Source organism: the organism of the source record quoted next, unplaced genomic scaffold (assembly GCF_019419815.1).
Source record: "Pyrus x bretschneideri cultivar Hongxiangsu unplaced genomic scaffold, Pyrus_bretschneideri_v1 Contig75, whole genome shotgun sequence".
NCBI classification, from domain to species: Eukaryota; Viridiplantae; Streptophyta; class Magnoliopsida; order Rosales; family Rosaceae; genus Pyrus; species Pyrus x bretschneideri.
Genome location: NW_025999815.1, coordinates 1592637 through 1615511, shown reverse-complemented (window position 1 = coordinate 1615511; position 22875 = coordinate 1592637). Strand labels below are relative to the sequence as shown.

Genomic DNA, 22875 nt, shown 5'->3' with positions numbered 1-22875 from the left:
ACAAAAGTAGTATACGTGGATCAGTGTATCAGGGATCAGAGCAAACTAGCTTCAGAGCCAAAATTGGGTCTTCTTGTCGTGAATCGTGATACAGATTTGGGAGTGCATAGACTAGGAAGGACCCATCACAAATCACCTTGCAACCATCTCAGATACGTATTTACATCAGCTAGATATACAGACTGCCATGTTTCTATGCCTCTTTGTCTATCTGTTTTGTGAATAACAAACTGAAAAGTACATTGATCAACTGAAGGAACCAAAAAACAAATATGTGAAATTAATTTTCATCATCTAATCCAGCATATGGAGATATGAGCAAAATGCTAATTAGTTCACAAACAGGCATTCTTATTGTTATAAAAGGAAACAAGGATCAATGATGATTGAATTAAGAAATTAATAGCATTTTTATTCTTTTTAAGACAAACAAGAATTCAATAAACGAGAAAAAAGAAGTATTGATTGATAAGGATGCTGCAAAATACCTTGTCAAAGATAATATTTTGGCTGTGGTATTGGGAATAAAGCAGTTTTCTACTAGATCTGTGATGACTAGCATATTCGTACTACAGGAGAAGTGATTTCTTGCTGCATTTGTGAATTCCAGTAGTACAAATCAGGTGTTTCCTGATTCTTCAGTGTAGCTTCAGGCAGTATTGTACTATCGTGGATCTTGTATCTTTCCAAATATTTATTCCATATGACGTTATTTTACAATATGGGAAACAAGCATCGCTCGTGTAGGCAATGTCATGAGAGGGACCATGCGGATCAAATTCATGAGCATATCCAACTACATTTACACAATAAGCTCTCAGTAAATTTTATCAGGTATGCAATTAGATGATAATATTGTTAATGTCACATCTTAGCATTACAGATGTCATCATGCCACAACTCAACATGACATACAACAACTACAAAGCCTTATCCCACTAAGTGGGGAACTCAAAATGATGTACAATATGAGTAAAATTTTTATTTTTACTCTTTCAGGTACAAAGGACACCAAAAGGAGCGAGGGAGGTCTAAAATCGGGCCTTGGGTGAGGGAGTAGTGTTCTATACCACTACAGGTCCTCGCGATGATACATGTAAATTTCATAAAGGCTAGAGACAGACCTAGTGCCAAAAGACTTGTCCACTAACCTGGGCGTTTTGTAATAACCCTGATAAAGACACAAAAATATGGACAAATTTAAACGTATTTGAACAGATACTACCACAAAAACAAGAAGGGAACCTCTAAGGTTGATATCTGAACAGGCTTGCTCCTTGTGCTGTGATCTGTAATGTCGCCATCGTGGGATATATATCTATATATATATATATATATATATCTATATATATATATATATATATATAGAGAGAGAGAGAGAGAGAGAGAGAGAGAGAGGGGAGTTTGCAATCTCAACTCATATCTACTTGAGTTGAAGGTGTAATACTATGTTGTTGAAAATGTACTTTAAGTGCGAAAAGGAAAAAAAAAAAAAAAAAAAAGTCATAGGAATATATCAGCAATGATTAGCTCAACTCAAAAAACTATCCTACACTACATGGAGACAAGTTTGTTCACTTAACACATTCCTGCAAACATGTTAACACCAAAGAAATACAATATTATTAAATAATAAGTAACTGTTAGTTTATAAGTGTATATGCTGAAATATTATAAGAACTTAGTTTAAATGTCAGCCCTTGGATCATAGTCCAAGTGTGTAAGTGATAGTTTATGCCATGTGTCATTACCTTATAGGGTAGATGAATGAAGGGCTAGATTTGAATGATGTATTGAAGGAATATTCTATTCCTTATGGTTACATGTGCACTGTGTGCGTGTGAATGGATGTAATCATCTCATTTTGCTTCTTCTTCTTCAAGCTCTCTCTCTCTCTCTCTCTCTCTCTCTCTCTCTCTCTCTCTCTCTCTCTCTCTCTAAAATTCTCTTTCTCTTTCTTAAATCCCTAATCTCCAGCTCCATTGTGTATTGATTTGAAGAAGTTTACGTACAAGATAACAGTCTGTATGCTAACATGACTTCAGAGCCAGGTTCGATTAACTAATATTGGGCGTTATTGAGTTCGAGTTGATTGTGATCTAAGTCTAACATGGCAGGATCAGGTAGTAGTGAGGTGAGAGCACTGATTTTCCACGGTGACAATTATGAGTTCTGGAGTATTAAGATTGTGAACACGAAAGATTCCTTGAAACAAGAAACAAGAATAACGTGTACAAAATAATATTTTTGTGTTTATGATTTTGGGGTTACGATCTCTCTTAAATTTGGTCCTCTGATTCTATCTTCGTAGGGTGTAGGTTTGTGGATGAGTTGTTGATCCAAAGGGCCGTCGGGGCTTGATCTAAGGATGAACAGTTGATGAACGGATCTTCAAGGGGCGTTGGGCTTGATCTTGAAGAATGGGTGTATGGATTTCTTCAAGGGCTTTTGGGCTTGATCGTGAAGGTTGATGGATGAGCAGATCTTCAAGGGCTTTTGGGCTTAGTCTTGAAGAACGATTGGATGTGTGGATTTGTTTGTGCTGTTGATTCCAAGGGGCCGTTGGGGCTTGATCTTAGGATGAACGATGAACACTTTCTTCAAGGGCCGTCGGGGCTTGATCTTGAATAATGGTTGTGTGGATTTCTTCAAGGGCTTTTGGGCTTGATCTTGAAGGTTGATGGATGAGCGGATCTTCAAGGGCTTTTGGGCTTAATCTTGAAGAACGATTGGATGTGTGGATTTGTTGAGGTTGTTGATCCAAAGGGTCGTTGGGGGCTTATGCTTAGGATGAACGGATGAACACTTTCTTCAAGGGCCATCGGGGCTTGATCTTGAAAGAGGATTTAACGAAGAACGAAGAGAGCTTTCTTGATCCTTCGGAATTCTTGGGAATTTGGATGGTTGGAAGCTTTGGAGTTTCAAAGCTTCAAGGATTTGGGGAATTCTCTTCTAATTTTGGAGTAGAGAAATGTATTTGTGAATTCCTTGATGCTTGATACCTTGATGAAGAAGCCTATTTATAGGCTTTGAGAATGAATCACCACCACAAAATATTTTTTTCCTTTCCAAGCACCATTGCCTAATTTTCCCACTTAATGCAATATTGAAATTGAAGTGGTGTAACTTATGGCCTAATTTCCCACTTAATACCATTTTAAACTTGAAGTGGTCTAACTTATGGCCTAATTTCCCACTTAATGCAATATTGAAATTGAAGTGGTGTAACTTATGGCCTAATTTCCCACTTAACACCATTTTAAACTTGAAATGTGTATGTTTTGTCATTCCCAAATGGGAAAAACTTGCTTTGATCCGTAATGGATTGAAGTGTGCTTGCCTTGTCATTGCCCAACATGAGAAGAAAAACTTGTTTTGATCCTCAATGGATTGAAATGTACTTGCCTTGTCATTGCCCAAAATGAGAAGAAAAACTTGTTTAATCCTTCAAGGGTATTTCTTCCTATTTTGTTGAGTCACACGCCATGTGTACAATTTGTACAACACGTGGCGTATGCCATGTATGCCTTGACACGTCAAAACTTTAATGCATTGGTGAACATTTGTTTTACTGAAATTTTAGATGTCTACAAAGATGAAGACCATTTTCAAGTCTCACGGGTTGTGGGATCTGGTTGAGAAAGGGTTTGAAAGCTGAGATTCGAAGGATGATGATGAATCTGATGGAAAGAAGAAAGAAACAGAGGGATCGAGCAGCATTGAGAAGATGACTATCGCAGAGAGACTGATGAAGGATGCTAAAGCTCTGGGTCTGATTCAGGGAGCTGTTTCAGACAAGATATTCCCCATAATTTCTTATGAAGAAACCTCAAAAGGCGCATGGGACATTCTGCAGCAAGAATATCATGGTGATAAACAGGTTAGAAGTGTTAAATTGCAAGGTCTCGTAGGGAGTTTGAATATACAAGAATAAGAGACGATGAATCACTTTCTGTTTATCTTACAAAACTGTTTGATTTGATAAATCAAATGCGAAGTTATGGAGAGGAATTATCTTGAGAAAGAGTTGTTCAAAAGTTATTAATTAGCTTACCATCAGCTTATGACTCTATCTGTTCTGTTATTGAGCATTCAAATGATCTGGATGTGATTGAGGTTCAAGAAGTGGTAGCCTCTTTGAAGAGTTTTGAGTTAAGGCTAGATAGGCATTCTGAAAACAAAACTGAGATAGCATTTGCTAGTCTTAGTGTGAATCCCAAACCAGTTAAGTTCACTGGAAATCAAAATGCTACGTATCATAAGAATTGGAAGTCAAAAGGTAAGAAGTAGGATAACAGACCCACAGATGGTGCTAGAAACCCTTGTAAGCATTATGACAAGTTGTATTTTGGTGAGTGTCGATTCAAAGGCAAGCCAAAGTGTTATAACTGTGATAAGTTTGGTCACCTTGCAAGGGACTGCAACAGTAAGAAATCAGTGCAACAACTCAATTATGCCACTCAGGTAGAATGTACACCCACTATGTTTTATGCTAGTAATCAAACTAATGCTAGTGTAACAGGATGTGATGATGTTTGGTATGTAGATAGTGGGTGTAGTAATCATATAACGGGTAGGGATGATCTACTTGTTGATATTGACAAAATTGTGATTGCAAAGGTTGAAATGGGTACTGGACAACTTGTTGAAGTGACTAGTCAAGGGAGTTGTAGTTGAAACTAAAATAGAGAAGAGATACATCAAGGAGGTTATGCTTGTGCCTGGATTGAAAGAAAATTTGCTTAGTGTGGGACAAATGATGGAGCATGGCTATTACTTGGTGTTTGGAGATCATAAGGTGGAAATCTATGATGATTCCAACATGGTTGCCAGAGTACTAATGAAGGGAAATCGAAGCTTTCTAATGAAATTGCAGTTTAGAATGCATATTGCTTTTAAGGCAAGTGTATGTCACTCTACTACTGTGTGGCACAGAAGATTTGGACACTTGAACTTGAGCAGTTTGAAGTTGATGCAGGAACAAGAAATGGCGGTAGGGTTACCAGAAATCAAAGCAGTTAAAGGAGTGTGTGAAGGCTGTGTTCTTGGTAAACAATGTAGGGAGGCATTTCCAAGGGAAGCTACTGCTAGGGCATCAACTCCTCTAGAGCTTATACACAGTGACATTTGTGGTCCAACGCAGACAACTACGAAGGCTGGGAATAGATATTTTCTCACTTTCATAGATGACTGCACAAGGATGTGTTAGGTTTATTTTTTAAGACACAAGTCTGAAGTTCTTAGTGTGTTTAAAAGATTCAAAGCTACTGTGGAGATGCAGAGTGGTTATAAACTGAAGAAGCTTAGAAGTGATCAAGGATGAGAGTACACTTCAATGAAGTTCAACAAATTCTGTGAAGATGTGGGCATGGAAAGACAACTCACCACTTCATATACACCGCAACAAAATGGTGTGGCTGAGAGAAAGAACAAAACCATTGTGGAAATGGCTAAGTGTCTCATGTTGGAGAAGAAAATTCCACTTGAATTTTGGGCTGAGGCAGTCAATACCTCTGTGTATATCATGAATAGATGATCAACCAAGGTTTTGAATAAGAAAACACCTTTTGAAGCTTACAGTGGAAGAAAACCAGGAATTAAGCATCTAAAGGTGTTTGGTTCATTGTGTTATGCTCATGTGCCAACTCAACAAAGACAAAAATTGGATTTGGCAAGGAATAGGTGTATTTTCTTGGGGTATGGTAGTTATGAGAAGGGATATAGACTATATAACATTGAATATGGGAAAATGATTGTTTCTAGAGATGTTGTATTCAATAAAGATGCATGTTGGGATTGGAATGCATATAAGGAAATAAGTGTGAGTATTGAAATTACTGAAGTGTCAGAAGGAGAACAAGAGTATGAAGAGAATTCTTGTGGTTCTGAAGTACAATGTGGAGTAAGTGAAGACAGTGAAGTGCCAAGCTCAGGCACTGAAATCTGTGATCAAGGAGGAATGACAGGTCCACAGGATATTGATCACACTTCTTGCAAGTACAAAAGTATTGCAAAAATGTATGAGAAGTGCAATCTATGCATTATAGAACCAAAAAATTTTGAAGAAGTTGCCAAGGATGAATCATGGCAGAAGGCTATGGAAGATGAAATTACCATGATTGAGAAGAACAACACTTGAGAGCTGGTTGATAGACCATTTTATAAACCAATCATAGGAGTCAAATGGGTCTATAAAACAAAATTGAATCTGGATGGATCTGTGCAGAAAAACAAACCAAGGTTAGTTGCAAAAGGCTATTCCCAGAATTGACATTAATGAGACATTTGCTCCAGTGGCAAGACTTGACACTGTAAGAAACTTGGTGGCCCTTGTTGCACAGAAAGGTTGGAAGTTATTTTAGTTGGACGTAAAGTCAGCATTTCTAAATGGAGTGTTAAATAAAGAGGTATATGTAGACCAACCATCTGGTTTTGTGATACAAGGCAAGGAAGGTAAAGTGTACAGGCTTAGGAAAGCTTTATATGGTCTAAAGCAAGCTCTAAGAGCTTGGTACGAAGAGATAAATTCTTAGTTTACAAAGGCTGGATTTCGCAGAAGTCCAAGTGAAGCTACACTGTATACCAAGACATCTCACAGTGGCATTCTCATTGTGTCACTATATGTAGATGATATTATCTACACAGGAAGCTCAAAAGAAATGATGGTTGAGTTTAAAAGTGAGATGATGAGACAATATGAGATGACTGACCTAGGATTGCTTCATCATTTTCTTGGTCTTGGAGTACTGCAGACAAACACTTACATTTTCTTGCACCAGAAGAAATATGCAAAGACTTTGCTTGAGAAGTTTAGACTCAGAGATTGCAAACCTATTGCAACACCCTTGGCTGTGAATGACAAACTTTCAAAGGTAGATGAAAGTGAACTGGCAGATGAGACTTTGTATAGACAAATGGTGGGGAGTTTGCTATATTTAATAGCAACTAGGCCAGATATCATGTTTGCAGCAAGCTTATTGACTAGGTTTATGCATAATTCTACCAAGAAGCATATGTGAACAGCTAAAAGAGTCTTGCGATAAATACAAGGCATTGTGAACTATGGCATTGTCAATAAGAAAGGAAAATGTGCAGTGTTGATTAGTTATTGTGACAGTGATTGGAGTGGAAGTGAAGATGACATGAGTAGTACATCTGGCTATGCATTTAACTTTGGTTCAGGTGTGCTTTCTTAGGCCTCAATCAAGCAAAGCAGTGTTGCTCTTTCAACTGCAAAGGCAGAATACATTAGTGCAGCAGAAGCCACTGCACAAGCCATTTGGTTGAGATTTGTACTTTTTGACATTGGAGAAGAATAAGCAGAACCAACTCAGTTGTTATGTGACAACACTTCAGCTATTACCATATCAAAGAATCCAGTTCGTCATCACAAAACCAGACATATTAATTAAAGATTTCATTTCACCTGAGATGCACTTCAAGATGGTGAGATTGATATGTTATACTACAAGACTGAAGAACAGATTGCAGATATGTTCACCAAAGCCTTAGCCAGGGATCGATTTGAATTTCTGAGGAAAGCTCTAGAAGTGATTTCAGCACAACACTTAGAAGGGAGTGTTAGTTTATAAGTGTATATGCTGAAATATTATAAGAACTTAGAGTATAACTTAGTTTAAATCTCAGCCCTTGGATCACAGTCCAAGTGTGCAGCTAAGATGTAATCTTAGAGTAAGTGATAGTTTATGCCAAGTGTCATTACTTTATAGGGTAGATGAATGAAGTGCTAGATTTGAATGATGTATTGAAGGAATATTCTATTCCTTATGGTTACATGCGCGCTGTGTGCGTGTGAATGGATGTAATCATCTCATTTTGCTTCCTCTTCTTCAAGTTCTCTCTCTCTCTCTCTCTCTCTCTCTCTCTCTCTCTCTAAAATTCTCTTTCTCTCTCTTAAATCCTTAATCTCCAGCTCCATTGTTTGTTGATTTGAAGAAGTTTACATATAAGATAACAGTCTGTATACTAACAGTAACTATCATCATAATTCATCTCACCAGAGAGTGACACTGTCTCAATCAATATGTTGACGGAAAATAATACTGGTTGATTTTGTCTACCCGAATCTGACCTAGAAAAATGCAAAGCCAGTAGTTTCTCAAGTGAATAAACCAATTACTTCATCTTATACTGTCACAGTCCATCCCAAATTTTTATGATTTTACAAATTTTAAAAGCGTGATTTTACGAAATCACCCTAGAGGTAAAGGGTTTTTGGCTTTCGTTGATCAGTGTATAGTAAGAAGTACGGAATTCTTTTAGCATATTGCTGAAGTATTCGATGATACGGGCTCGTAGGAGCAAGCAGAAGAGGATTTGAAATTTTGGTTAAAGTTTTACGGAATAGTAAATTGAGAAGCATTTTTAGTTTAATTACTATTTATACTTTATATATATATATATATATATATATATATATATATATATATATATTATAGCCTTATTATTTTAAGAGTTGTTAGAAATTTGGTAAAAGAAGAAGAAGAGGACTCGGAGGAAAAAAAAAATGATTGGGCCAGCTGCCCAATCGGGAAAGATGAGAGGAGAGAGTTCTGGCGAATCAAGAGAAGAGAGAAGAGGAGATTAACCAACCAGAAGAGAGAACAGGAGGGAAATGAGGGAGAAGGAGAAGGAGGGGAAGGCAGGTTCCCTTGACCCGCAACCCGTTTTCAACCCGGTCGGTAAACACCTCCATTTTCGACGATTTTCACCCATTTTTCTGACGAATTGCTTCCAGAAACCTCTTGAGAACTCCTCCACAACCTTCCCTCTATCCATTCCATCTCAAATTTGGAGAGATTTGGCCTTGAAAATAGAGAAATTCGCAAGGAGGGGTGCGACGGCTTTGGCTTCGAATCACCCAATCCCAAAGCAATTTCTTTCAATTTCCACCACCCATAGAATCCTCTTGAGGCCTAGAACAAAGCCCAAGCAATGGTTGGGACGACGGAGTTGTTTTGGAGTCGGATTTAACACACCCAAAACCTAGGGTTCCGCACGATTTTGGTGAAATTGAGGTGCTTCCAAGCCAATTTAGCCTTGGGCACAGGTATAAAGTTTACTCTACTCACTGATATCTTCATTTCTGTAAATTTTGGTAATTTTTGAAAATAGTTGGATTTTCCGACGAGCCGGGACGGCCGACCGCCACCCATGGCGACACGTGGCCAGGGGGCCGTCAATGTTATTCTTAGGCTAAATGAATTGCCTTGATTTCAGTTTTGGTGATTGTGTAACGTAGATTGATTGTTTGGACCTAAATTCTTTACGTTACGTTACTTGGTGAAAATGTGAATTGACGATCCGACCGTTGGATCATCACCAAACTTTGATACGTTGTAATACGTAATATTTAAGGATTATAGGAACTTACGGATCAGGAATCCGATTTAGGGATCTTCCGAAATTAGAGTTGTAAGTTCATATAATAGAATGTTAACCGTCACTTGGTTTTGTCAATTGACGAAGATCCAACCGTTGGATGGTAATGACATTTTAGGATGTTGTTCTAGAGGTATATTGTGAACCTCTGGAAGTTACAGATCAAAAATCTGAGTTGCAGATCTTCTGGATCGATCTACGTAGTGACGTGTTTTATATAAGTTATATTCTATCGATATGATTTCTGAGGCATGATTTGATGATTGTTCTAGGCGCTGATCGTCATGATGCCTTGATGTGTTTTGCTAGGGAGTTGTAGGGTGAACTCCATGTGAGTGGGCTTTTGTTTTCCGTATATACCTATATAAATGAGATTTTTCCCAGAAAATCAATTTAAGTGAAAGTATGTTATAAAATGCCTTGCAATGTATATGCCATTTTATTTATGCATGAGTAGTTGCATATAATTATGAATTGGTAAATATGTATAATTGTGATTCAGTGTTGTGGACGCCCAGGTAAGTATTAGGTAAGTTTAGATGCTAAGTTTGAGATGTGGAAATTTGATGATGAATATGTTGAGATGTATTGATAGCTCATAAACCTACACCCTGGTGTTAGTGCTCCCACACAGAGTTAGGGCACAGTCTTTCACGTGTTGTTCACCTCCTGCATCATATGCTTACCTTGGATCCAAGTTAGGTGCACAGGCTTGTCGTACAGACCGCCACAGGTAGTTCCGACTCGTAGGTGACCCGCATTTAATTGCACAGTCTTCACGTGATTGTAGCACTAGAGCATATTTATTTTACACCCAGGCTTGTCATACAGACCACTATAGGTGGTTCCGACTCGTGTGCAGGATTTGATATGAATTGATATGATGTGAGATTAGTTATGAGCTATAGTTTCAGCCGTGCTGATCACACCGTTGACATGTTATTATTTATGATGAGCTATAATCAACCTTACAGGCCATTGAGGTGGATCCGGCTTATGTGATTTGATTTGAGATGAATCACCTGTTATTACCTTTCTGTCATATTCGGAGTATGAACATGGCATACACTCAGTGGTATATTGATAGCATGACTTGAGATATGATTTATGATGAGTATATATGTATATATGCTATTTTTCTGGGAAATTATACAGGTTTTACGACGAGGGGTTAGAACCTTTGAAAAGAGAAGAAGGTTTTGAAAAGTTTTATTTTTGCCCACTCACGCGTTTTGTTTTTTGCCCCTCTAGGTTCTAGGTAGCAGAGCTTTGGTGGCCACGAGGAATCCATCAGAGTTCTGACAGAATTCACAAAAGTAGGATTCACCTTCGGGTGTTATATCTTAGTAATTGTCCTACTTGACTGCAACTAGACGTTCTTATTGCTCTGAATGTGTATTTATCACTTAGACTCGCACTAGCATCATTTCTTAGCTAGTATTGCTAGTGATTCGGTTTTTATTTATTCCTAATTCTATTTATCTTCTTAGCTTCCGCACTATGCACATGGTTATGTCACTTTCACATGATGGCCAGCACGCCCTCCTTAGGACGGGATGTGTCATATACTCCCACTTATCCTGCATTGCACTCTAATCGTTTCTTTATGAATCCATAAACCCCTCATGTTTTAGTTTTTCTTGTTTTTATCTTTCACACCAATATGGCAATAAACAATTGAAATAAAATGCCGATTAAGGTAATCAAATGAGTTTTTCTTTCATTGCAGCAATCTTAAGAATTACATAAGAGGCATATATATGGATATTAAAAGAAACAACATACAGCATATGAGATGAGCATGAATAACATTTCAAGATAAATATGATTTACTGATGTGAACAAGATTTATTACAGTGAAACAATGCGTTTGTAAAGTACTTCATCATCACTCTCATCTTCCTCATTTAACCCCATCTCGCTTCCAGGTAGCTCTAACTTCCCACCCATACAAAATGATGGACCTGGAGTCTCTGTTTCAATATATTCCCCTTGCAATCTCTCCTCGAATCCTTGATCACTACAGTTTAGGAACCATTTCAAAGAACACCTGATCCCCTTGCTTTGCAACTTGTGACCTAGGTTTGATCTTGGATTCTAAGCTGTAAGTGAAAAACTCTGGAAATTCCACAAGCTCTTTCAATGGCCTCCTCATTTCACTCTTGAAAAAGTAATAACTATTTTTCATGAGCTCAACTCGCGATGTAATTAACTAAGGACATTTTACGACCATCTTGGCTACATTCTCAGAAGGTATTCCCCATCCAAGAAGGAACTCAACTAGCTTCATTATCACATGTTGATAGAGGCTGACAATCTGCAGCATCTTCTCTATCACTTTGCAAACCCTTCAGGATCAATCTTAAGCTTCAAACTAAAGAAATATTGTTGTGAGGACATTTTAGCCTTTAACGGTAGCCCAAGAATTTGTGGGTACTGAGCAACAACCGAAGCAAGCACTTCCCTTCGGATCCCAAAACTAATCAAACAATCCACATTCGGTTTAACAGCCTCCTCGAGATCATAACCAAGTAAATACGTCCGCCTAGCCAAAATCTTTTTTGGCAAGTCTAAGGAAACCAAAAAAATCAACAAATGGCTTAATCACTGTCCCAACTCTCATGCCCAAAAAGTAAGGATATTGCATGACCATTGGACCTATATCCCTAAGACTAACACCAATGCTAACAAGATACGCAACTGAAGAACTCATTGTCCCCTCAAGCTTATACCCAAGAAGTTTGGGATACTTCTGCAACACATATCCAATATCCTGCTTCTCGACATCAAGCTCACGAAGGAACTTAACAATCGATACAAGCTCAACAACCACACTAGCATGCAATACTTGTGGATAACACTTAACAAATTCACCAAGTTTTGGTCTTGGAATCCCAATTTTCTCCAAGTAAGCCAACACAGGTATCATATTTTTTTCTCACACTACATATGAGCATCAACAGGTACTCATTGATATTGTCAACAAACAATCCCATCTTCTGAAGAAACTTAACTCTCTCCCTTATGACTTCAACAGTAGAAGGAAGCTCATGACTTCAACAGTAGAAGAAAGCTCTAAGTTTTCTAACTCATCAGGAACAATGCCTAAGCTCTTTAAATAGTCACAAACGATGACCCGAGGGACAAACTTCTCTTTTCGGCCTTGGACCACACCCCACGTAACAGAGGGCATCTCATACTCTGGAAACTTAAAGGACTGAGTTGAAAATGCATAGTTATGTAAAACCCTTGAAGGGTTTTGGGTATAGGGCAGTTGGGGATGTGGGTTTTGGTTGGGACATTGGATTGATTGGGAGGTTGGAGTGAGTTTATGAGAAACATGTAGGATTGGGGGAAATAGTTTGGGGATTTGGGTGATGGGTTTCCTTGCTCTAATCATTTCAGAGGGAGAAGTAACAGAAACTGCTTCAAAGTTCAAACCACACAATGAATCAACGATTCTAGTTATTTTCTGGTTTGCTATTAAAAGGGAGAGAAAGGGCTTACTTGGAAGTTGGTACTGCTCTCAATCTTCAATCTGATTAGCCATGCTTTTAGGTTGCAGCAAGACAGAGCTCTTGTTCGGAGGTTTCACGTGTACATTTTCATCCGGCAGTAGTACAATGATATATTTTACACTAGGAGATAAGGAGTTTGGCTAATCCACACAATGGGTAATATAATTTGATATCGAATTCGCCATTCACGTGATTCGAACCTAAAACCTCTCACTTACAAGTGAAAAGGAATACCACTAGACCGTAGTATTGAGTGGCGACTCTTTTCATTTTTAGTTTGGGTTTTTATCTTTATTTTTTGATATGGGAGGAAGTCTGGCACCAAACAATGATGACAGGTTAATTCTCTTCTTTGTGCAGTTCTAATACCGCATGAGGCAACAATGTATTTTTGGCTCTTGGGTCACACGCTACGCCAAAGTAAAGTCGGTGACTCCAAAAAATGCATCTATTAAAATTCAAACTCAAGTTGGGGAGTTCAAACCTTTGTTCATTTTCCACAAGACCAACCCCTTAGGTTAATGGTCACATTGTGGATGAAGCTAATAAATATTGTAGCATTTTCCATTCATTATGCTAACTTAGTACTCTAGATGATGACTAGGTATGATGTTCACGTGTTGCTGGGGGTTTAAAACCAATGTAACAAAATATTAATATCATTGATAACAAAAACATTAGAAAAACCTTTAGAGATAAACGGTTAAACTTGCAGAACTTCATTGGTAAATATTACATCCATTTGCTAGAGCAACTCCACCCCTAAAAAAATGCGTTAGCACCCAACCCATTTAATCGACTCATTGAACAGTGATAGACCCAATGAACAGTAATTGGCCAAAAGCATCTGCACCCCTAAAAAATGCGCTGGCACAAACAATCTCCACCCCTACAAAATGCGCTGGCACAAACGATCTCCACCCCTACAAAATGCACTGGCATCCAGCCCATTTAAAATATTACTAATTTTTTTTATAAAATAATAAAAAAAATAGTTTTAATTTCGGATAGGATTTTTAACCAATCTTGTCACGCCACGTGTCATTATTTGAAAGTACTATTTTGTGGATAGATGTCCGATAAGAAATTACATAAAGTACTAAAAATAAATAAGAAATTACATAAAGTATGAAAAATAAATAACAAATTACATAAAGTACTAGAAATAAATAAGAAATTATACAAAGTCTAAGGAGTTAGGATATGTGGTGCTAGGATCTTCGTTGCTAGGATATGTGTAGCTAGAACCTCCTCAACTTGTTTCCTCGTCTCTTGCACGCCTCCTTTGCACCACATCTTTTTTTTTTTTTTTTTCCAATGTCCAAAAACATTTAGAATAAGGAGACATTCCTTCTAGAGGCTTGTTCATAGTGTCACGATCTGCTTAAGCCATCATTTCTTCTCTAAGCAGCTAGCTTTCTCGATTAAGTATTTCTCTTTGTCTCCCATTAGACGCATCACGTCTCTCAGTAATTGCTAAGATTGCTTCCATAGTCACTTTCCGTGCCATGTTCAGTTCACCTTGACATGCAAGTTCGTCCATATATTTTGTGTAGTCATTTTTGGAAGAACTCCTTTTTTTCTTTGCAACCTTTTTACCTTGAGGCCTTAGGGACTGACGAGTCGGCTGCATCTCCGACACTTCTTCAGACGTCCCTTCCGTCTCTTCAAATGTGCCACCTTCTTGTTCCATCGGGTCTGCTGCTGGCGAACCATGTAAAGGGACACCGTGCATGACAACTTATGGACCGGTTGGCACAATTTTGTATCTGGGACTATCTTTGACAATTTCCAAACATTCCCATTTGTTGAATGATTTGTTGTGGTCCTTTGCATTGTAAAATGCTTATGCTTGTAGTGTCTATAATGTGACAGCCCGTTCCTAATTTCACGATTTTATAAATTTTAAAATAATGATTTTATGAAAATGCCCTTAGAGGCGAAGATGTTTGACTTTCGTTGACCGTCTTTCCGTGACGTGTACAAGCTACTATTTTAATGTATTCTCGAATTACTCAATGGTACGAACACGTAGGCGTAATCAGAATAAAAATCGGAGTTACAGTTAAACATTTATGAAACTACGAATTCGAAAGTTATTTTTGAAGAAATTACTATTCTAATTATCTTATACTATTTTATATTACTAAATTATTATTTTATTATTTTCTGATTTTATCTTTTTATTATTTTATTAGTTTTTCTTGATGTGGGACTCACACCCACACCAAAACTCATCTTGTGCCTCCATATCTCTCGGGACACTATCTCTCAATATTCAAATCTGTCTCACCTTACTCTCCCAATGGATGATTGCCACCTCACCTTTCTCTTTAACCCTCTCAGCTCTCTCCCCTTTCCAGATTCTTCTCTCACTCTAACTCTCCCTCTCTCCGTGAAACTCACCGGATCACCACCACCATCCTTTCTGATAAACATTGCTGCCACGAACCCGAGGCCTCACCTCGTCTCTTGGCCATAGACTAGTTGTGCATTCTTGATAGCAAGAATAATCTAGGATATTGTTCTTTCAATGGTCCCCCTTCCAACCAACCATCCTCCCAAAACCTCACCTTCTCCCCGTTGCCCACCTCAAACTTGCAGCATTGTAGAAACGATTGGAGACCACACGAAATATCTTTCCAGGGGCTGTGACTTGAACCTCGCAATGGAGGATTTGCATTCCACCCATTATCCTGCAACCCATACTTGCTTCTTATCACCTTGTGCCAGAGAGAATTTGGTTCCTTTGGGAATCTCCATAACCACTTAGCCAATAACGCTTCATTCTGATTCCTCAAATTCCCCACACCTAAACCCCTTTCCTCCTTACTTTTAATAACTATCTCCCATTTCACCATGTGGTTTTTCTTTCCTTCCTCCACCCCCTCCCAAAGAAACCCTTTCATTAGTTTTTCTAGGCGTCCAATCACCCCGCAAGGAATTTTGAACAAGGACATGTAATAGATTGAATCAAAGTTAATCTACCTCTTCTAGATATGAAAGGCCTTCTTCCAACTTTGAAGTCTTTTTTTCCATTTTTTCTACCACTGGATCCCAAAACATAAGTGTTATTGGCCTACCCCCAAGAGGGAGACCCAAGTACTTTATTGGCCAACTACTCAACTCACAACCCCAATAATCTGCCATCCTTTTTAATTTCTCACAATCTGAGTTTATTCCAGCCAAAGAACACTTTGCTTTGTTGCTTTTCAACCCTGAAACAGTACAAAATAAATTGAGCACCTCTAATAAATTGTTCCAAACTTCCTCATCTTCCGCCAAGAAGAAAATGTTATCATCATCAAATTGAAGATGAGAGATCTCCACCCTTTCTTGCCCAATGCCTAAACCTTTGATCAGATGGTTTTCTTAAGCCTTCTCCATTAATCTACTTAAGACATCCACTACTAAGGTAAAAAGAAAAGGTGACAGTGGATCGCCTTGTCTCAAACCTCTTGAAGCATGAAATTTTCCCCTAGGCCTCCCATTGATCAAAACGGAGAAATTTGCAGAATTTAGACATCCCTGCACCCATTTCCTCCATCTATTGCCAAAGCCTTTTCTTTGTAAAACTTCGTCTAAAAATCTCTACTCAACATGATCATAAGCCTTTTCAAAATCGATTTTGAACACCAATCCCTCCTCTTTCTTCTGCCTCACCTCTTTTACCACCTTATTTGCAATAAGGACAGCATCCAAAATTTTTCGGCCTTTAACAAAAGCTCCTTGATGTAGAGAGATTGTGTTGCCCATAATCTCCCTTAATCTTGAAGCTAGGGTTTTCGCCACAATTTTGTATAAACCAGTAACTAGGCTTATAGGCCTATAGTCTGTCACTTTCAAAGAATCTGACTTTTTCGGAATTAGACAAATAAATGTTTCATTTGTCACCGCGTTTATTATCCCTGTCTCAAAGAACTCCTCCATAACCTTCAAAATATCCAGTTTCAAGAATTCCCAACAATGTTGAAACATTTGCAAGGAATAACCATCTGGTCCTGGCGATTTATCCCTTCCACAATCAGAGACTGCTCTTTGTACTTCCGATTCCTCAAAAGGCCTCTCAAGCCAAGCTGCCTCAGATTCACTTATTGAGGCCCAATTGATGCCTTCTAAGCCCCAACATACCTCTTCGTTGCTACTAAACAGGGACTTAAAGAAGTTAATGATATGTTTTTCTATCTCTTATGCATCCTCTACCACTCCCCTGTCATCCATTTCCAACCTTTCTATATAGTTTCTCTTCCTTCTCCCACTTGCTATTCTATGGAAAAATTTAGTATTACCGTCACTTTACCTCTCTATCTCCACTTCACTTCTTCCTTGTAAGCCAGATCTTCCACAAGGAAAAGTAACTCTTCCTTCTTTCTTTTAGCAGCAACATCTAGCCCTTCCAACCCTTCTCTCCTATCTAAATCCTCTATGCTAGCCTCAGCATCCTTAATTTGTTTCTCGACATCACCGAAAATTTCCTTACTCCATCTTTGCAACTTTCTTTTGATAGCTTTTAACTTGTACAAAAATTTATAACCCTTCCAACCCTCTACTTGCTTAGATTGCCACCATTGTTTGAAATTGTTCTTGAAATCTGGGTGTTGTAGCCACATGTTTTCGAATCTGAATGTTAGTATCTAGCTGGATTGGACAATGATCAGAAGTGACCCTTGCCAAAGCCATTTTTCTTACCTCTAGAAAAATCTCTTCACAACCTACCGAGAACAAAAATCTGTCTAACCCTCGACACACAGGTTCTTCTCTGAAGTTTGACCAAGTAAATTGAGCGTTGAGCAACTCCAGATCCTTAAGTTCTGTATCTTGGATGAAATCATTAAAATTCCTCATGCTTGTAGTCATCCTTCCCCCATTTGATTTCTCATTTACAAATCTCACCACGTTAAATTCTCCTCTTACACACCATCTTGGTCCGCAAAAACCATAAAGACTGGCCATTTCTTCCCAGAACTCCATTCGCTCTCTATTTTTGTAGGGACCATAAACACCAGATAACCACCTTTCCAACCTATTGAGGGTTTTAATTTTTATGGAGACAGAGAAAGCTCCAACCAAAGATTCAATAACTGAGATGTGTTTGCTGTTCTAAATCACAGCTATACCCCTAGATCTTCCTTAAGCAGGGGCATAAATCCACTCTTTAAATCTGCTTCCCCAAACACTAGCCACAAGCGACCTGTCAATTGATTCTTTCTTTGTTTCTTGTAAGATAATGATATCGGGCTTTAAACGCATGAACTGCTGTTTCAAAATCAACCTCTTCTGCCTACTTCCCAATCCTCTAACAGTCCAGCTAATTATCTTCATTAAATCTAACAATGCCACTTTGAATTTTCTTTTCTCCCTTGTTTTCACCCACAAGCTTGCTAACATTGACTTTCCCAGTATTCCTTTCATGAAATAAAGACCTTTTCAGTGGCACCAAAGAAACTTTCATATTTGACATGAATTTGGTAGTTCGATTTTGTGCTTCACGTTTGACTGATACACAAGCCAACCTTTTCCTCCTGCTGTACTTTAACAGTTTCTTGTTTTTTCCAGTATCCTTGTATTCAACTTGTTCCACAGCGTCTAAATCTGCTTTATGATGCGACTGAAAAGGTACCTCATCCAACGTCTTCCTTGTTTCCATGGTTGTATCAATGAAGAGATTGTGAAACACATCGTTAAAGCGATCAAAAACATCGAAGGTTTCTTTTTTGTCTTGTGAAGAATCACCAAGCTCCTCCTTTGAATTTGATGATTGTGACATGTATTCGTCTTCAACAAACTATGACAATTGAGAATAATCCAGACTAAGATCCTCTGTCAACCTCATCCTTTATTCAGATGATTCCTCCTCAATCAACCCGCCCGATGGGCTTATTAGAACTTCATCGACATGACTCTCCTTTTCTTCCATCTATTCACAAACAGTATTTAAGAAAGTGAGATTGGGAGATTGAATTTCCTTCAGTTTAGGCCTCTCGAAAGGAGTATGATAAGATCTGAACTCATCTGGAAGAAAATGCTTCAGTCTTTTTCCACATTTATCAGATTCGCCAAATCTCCCAAGGAAATTCAATTTGAAACAAAATGGGGTTCTTCTTGAAACACCATTGTGATGAGCTTCCTTAGCCAAAAGAAGGTGAGATTTGTTCACTGTTGAAAACTTTGAAGTGCTGCTTCCTATTGTCAACCAATTCGAGTACTTTGATTCCACCAACAGGGATGTTTGCGTATTATCCATGGTTGACAATACTTTTCCTTGTTGTAGTTGAAATCTCAGCCCATTGAATTTTAGATTAATTGGGTCTAGACATGACCCAGCAAAAAGATTTTGTGGGTCAAGACCCACCATCCTTGCAGAGTCATATAAAGAAATCTCCTTATTAATGGAAGGCCCACATGCCTCCAATACCTTTTCTTTAATCCAAAAGAGACCACTTTTGAGATTAACCTCCCTTTTTGTCCTATTAAAATAAAACCCCTTCGTTGATTTTTGTGCTCATTCGGTGGAAATACCACCGCCACCATCTGTCCCACATACCTCCAAGCCCTTGCCTTTATCCGAATAGAAAACTTCTTTGTGACTTCCTTTCTCTTTTGATTTATTAAAATAATCCCTTGCAACTGCCTTTTCTGCTCTTACTGTGAAACCCGCCGCTTCTGTCATTTTCGCCGCTTCTGTTAGTTTTTCTGCTCGTTGTAGCTCACCTTGTTTTCTTACAGAAAAAGTAGAGACAGGAATTACAGGCTCCTCAATCCGTGCACCCTCAGTCACGTGCATGCTCTCACCTTGTTTTCTTTCAGATCCAACAATGACAGGGCATTCAAATTCTCCAATCTGAAAGCAGACACGTGTCCCCGATATAGGGGTTATCTGTTGTAAAGCTGCCTTCGCCGGAGGAATAATTCCGGTGATCCTCTGGAACTTCAATTCAGTCTTCAAAGAGCCATTTGGTATTTTGGTTACACCACAATTTGCTGCCGAAACATTAGGTCTCCTTGCTAGCGAAAGTTGACGGATTTTTACCCTGAATACTGATTCTCCATCTGCCACATTTACGAACTCTGGAATAAAGCCAGTGTTGTTGGGTTTGATTTTTAACTTTGCTTCAAGCAAAAAACCAAAGTTAGCTGTTCTACGGTTAACTTCTACCAGACCACCGCATGCATCGCCAATCTCTCACAAGGCTGATGCACCACAAGTCTCTCACAAACGATTACACTCCCCCAACTATAGGATTCCGTGGTAATATCTCTCATATTCCAGTTTTTCTTGATCCATATTTCCTCTCTAACGTTTCGAAGGGGTGCCTCATTTGTCAACATCTTGCCTCCAAGAACTGCGTCTCTATACGAAACCTGAGGGCCAAACCCCGATTGGCTGCTCAAAGGCTCAATTCCATCCCTCTTCACATTCCTCTGAGAAGCCCCCGCTCTCTTTCCCCCTCGGAGGATTTCAGACAGTAGGTCCTCCAAACTTCTCCAGCCGAAAAAGTTACTTCCTTTAGGGACAAAGATATTCCTGACAAAACCATCCTTTTCTGTTTTGGACAGAACAAGGAAATCCCCGTTTTTGTTGTGGAATCTTTCAACCCAAAACTGATAATTATGACCTCTATATTTTCTGAAGAAATTCTGACCGCTTGTAACTACCGCCTCCTTTAACTGATCAATGAGCCAAGCAGCGCAACCCAAATCGAAAGAAATCTGGTACCCTCTGTATCTAGTTCTCTCTGTTAAACGAATCCTTTCACCAAAATAAGCTTAATTATGCCAGAAAGGTGCTAAACCGGATGCTGGAGAAAGGATTGGGTCTTAATGTCGCCACATACAATGCATTAATTAATGGGTATCGCGAGGATGGAGCAGTTGAGGCTGCACATGAAATTTTGGCTTTGATGGAATCAAATGCTTGTTGTCCAGATGTTTACACACTCAGTGCATTGATTGACGGGCTGTGTAAAAGGAATAATGTGCACCAGACAATGGCACTGCTTAATAAAATGCTTGAACTGAAGCTCTCACCAAACTTGGTAACATATAACTCGTTAATCCATGGACAGTGTAAAGCAGATCATTTCGATAGTGCTTGTAGGTTGCTTAATTTGATGACTCATAGTGGTTTGGCTCCTGACCAGATTACTTACTGTGCTTTCATCGACAGTCTCTGTAAGTGGAACAGATTACCGGAAGCTCAAACCATGTTTGATACTCTCAAGAAGAATGGCATCAAGTCAAGTACAGAGATGTTTACTGCTTTAATTGATGGTTACTGCAAGATTTGGAAAATCGATGCCGCCCTTTCTTTATTTGATCAAATGCTCACTGAGGATTGTTTGCCAAACTCATATGCCATCAATGCCTTGATACATGGGCTATTCAAAGAGAGAAACATGATGGAAGCATCCTCAGTCATGGAAAAAATGTTAAGTATAGGTGTGAAGCCTACAGTCCCTCATTACAATATTTTAATTAATCGTGTTCTGAAAGAAGGTGAATTTGATCGTGCTCATGAGCTTCTCAATAAAATGGTTTCTGTCGGTAACCAACCTACTGTAATTACTTACAACACATTTATTGAGGCATATTGCGCGCTTGGGAATATAAAGGAAGCGGAGAAGGTGATGATTAAGATGAATGTAGAAGGAATTTCTGCAGATTCATTGACTTACACATTTTTAATTGATGCATATGTCCGTATGGGATTAATTGATTGTGCTTTTGATGTTCTTAAGCGCATGTTTGGTTCTGGTTGTGAGCCTTGTCATCGTACCTATTCCTTTCTAAACAAACATCTCTCAAATGAAAAGTTGGTCATGACAAACAGTAAAGCAGTGGGTCTCGATATCATGTTAAATGTCTCTGGCAATATTACTGATATATGGAAGACCAAGGATTTTGGAATTGCTTTGGAGCTGTTTGAGAAGATGGTTGGACATGGTTGTGCTCCCAATATGAACACTTATGGCGAGCTTATAATAAGACTTTGCAAAGAGAGAAACTTGAGAGATATGGGTATTTCTCCTAACGAAGGTATTTATATTTCTCTTGTTAATTGTTGCTGTGAGATGCAAGTATACGGAGAGGCAGCAATGCTAGTGCATACTATGATTGAGCATGGTTATTTACCAGCATTGGAGTCATGCAAGTTGCTTGTATGTGGACTTTTTGATGAAGAGGACGACGAGAAGGCTAAGGCAGTTTTTTGTAGTATGCTTCGCTGTGGTTATAACTATGATGAAGTTGCTTGGAAACTTCTCCTTGATGGTTTGGTTAAGAGGGGCCATTTAAATAGAGGATCAGAGCTGCTAAAAATCATGGAGAAGATGGGTTGCCAGCTTTATCCAGAGACAAATAGAATGTTGACCGAGGGACTTAATGGAACATGATAATGATCCTCAATGTTGTTTTTAAAAAGAATTGGATGTTGCAAGGGGCTTGTAGCTCAAGTGGTTTCAAGTGTTGAGCCCTGCACCTGAGGTCTTGTGATCGAATTCCCTCCTTCCCCCAACATTGCTTGCATCAGAAAAAGAATTGGATGTTTTCGTCACACTAGAAGCCTTACAAACTGTGAATTTGATGTTGTGCCCTAGCTTCAGCACTGATTCTCATTAAGGATATTCCACAAGCTGATTGTAGCTTCGGTGCTTACACAAAGTTTACAAGCATTTGTGAAGATCATGAGGCAAGTTTGTACTTAAAATCTCAGATTCATTTTGTTAGACGTCCTATTGTTTATTGTGTTTTGTATTTTTTTTTTTTTTTTTTTTCTAACTCAAATCCATGCATCACGTTTCACTTGTTCAATGTGTAAATTATCTCTGTTTCTGAAGCGAACTTACGAATGAAGAGTTAAAATTTCATAATAAACTAGTGACAAATGGACAATTAGTTTGGCAAAATATTAAAAAGAAAACGAAGAGGATTAGTGATATTTAATAAACCTTCCTTG

At 38.6% G+C, this 22875-nt stretch overlaps 1 protein-coding gene and 1 pseudogene across 1 annotated transcript; one reads left to right on the top strand and one right to left on the bottom strand.

Moving 5' to 3' along the window:
• Positions 1-11059: 11059 nt before the first annotated feature.
• LOC103964188 lies at positions 11060-12802 on the bottom strand (annotated as a pseudogene).
• A 7312-nt stretch (positions 12803-20114) lies between these two features.
• LOC103964185 (pentatricopeptide repeat-containing protein At5g65560-like) lies at positions 20115-22312 on the top strand. Its single transcript, XM_048574814.1, has 2 exons — positions 20115-20189; positions 20651-22312. Exons 1-2 carry the CDS (start codon positions 20115-20117, stop codon positions 22310-22312), a joined length of 1737 nt encoding a protein of 578 aa, XP_048430771.1.
• Positions 22313-22875: the final 563 nt, after the last annotated feature.

What these genes read in the sequence shown, in the direction of transcription:
- LOC103964185 (XM_048574814.1), top strand. Translation starts at nt 20,115, where the DNA reads ATGCACCACAAGTCTCTCACAAACGATTACACTCCCCCAACTATAGGA. An exon ending in GTAATATCTCTCATATTCCA is followed by an intron (nt 20,190 to 20,650) that starts GTTTTTCTTGAT and finishes CTCTGTATCTAG; the next exon opens with TTCTCTCTGTTAAACGAATC.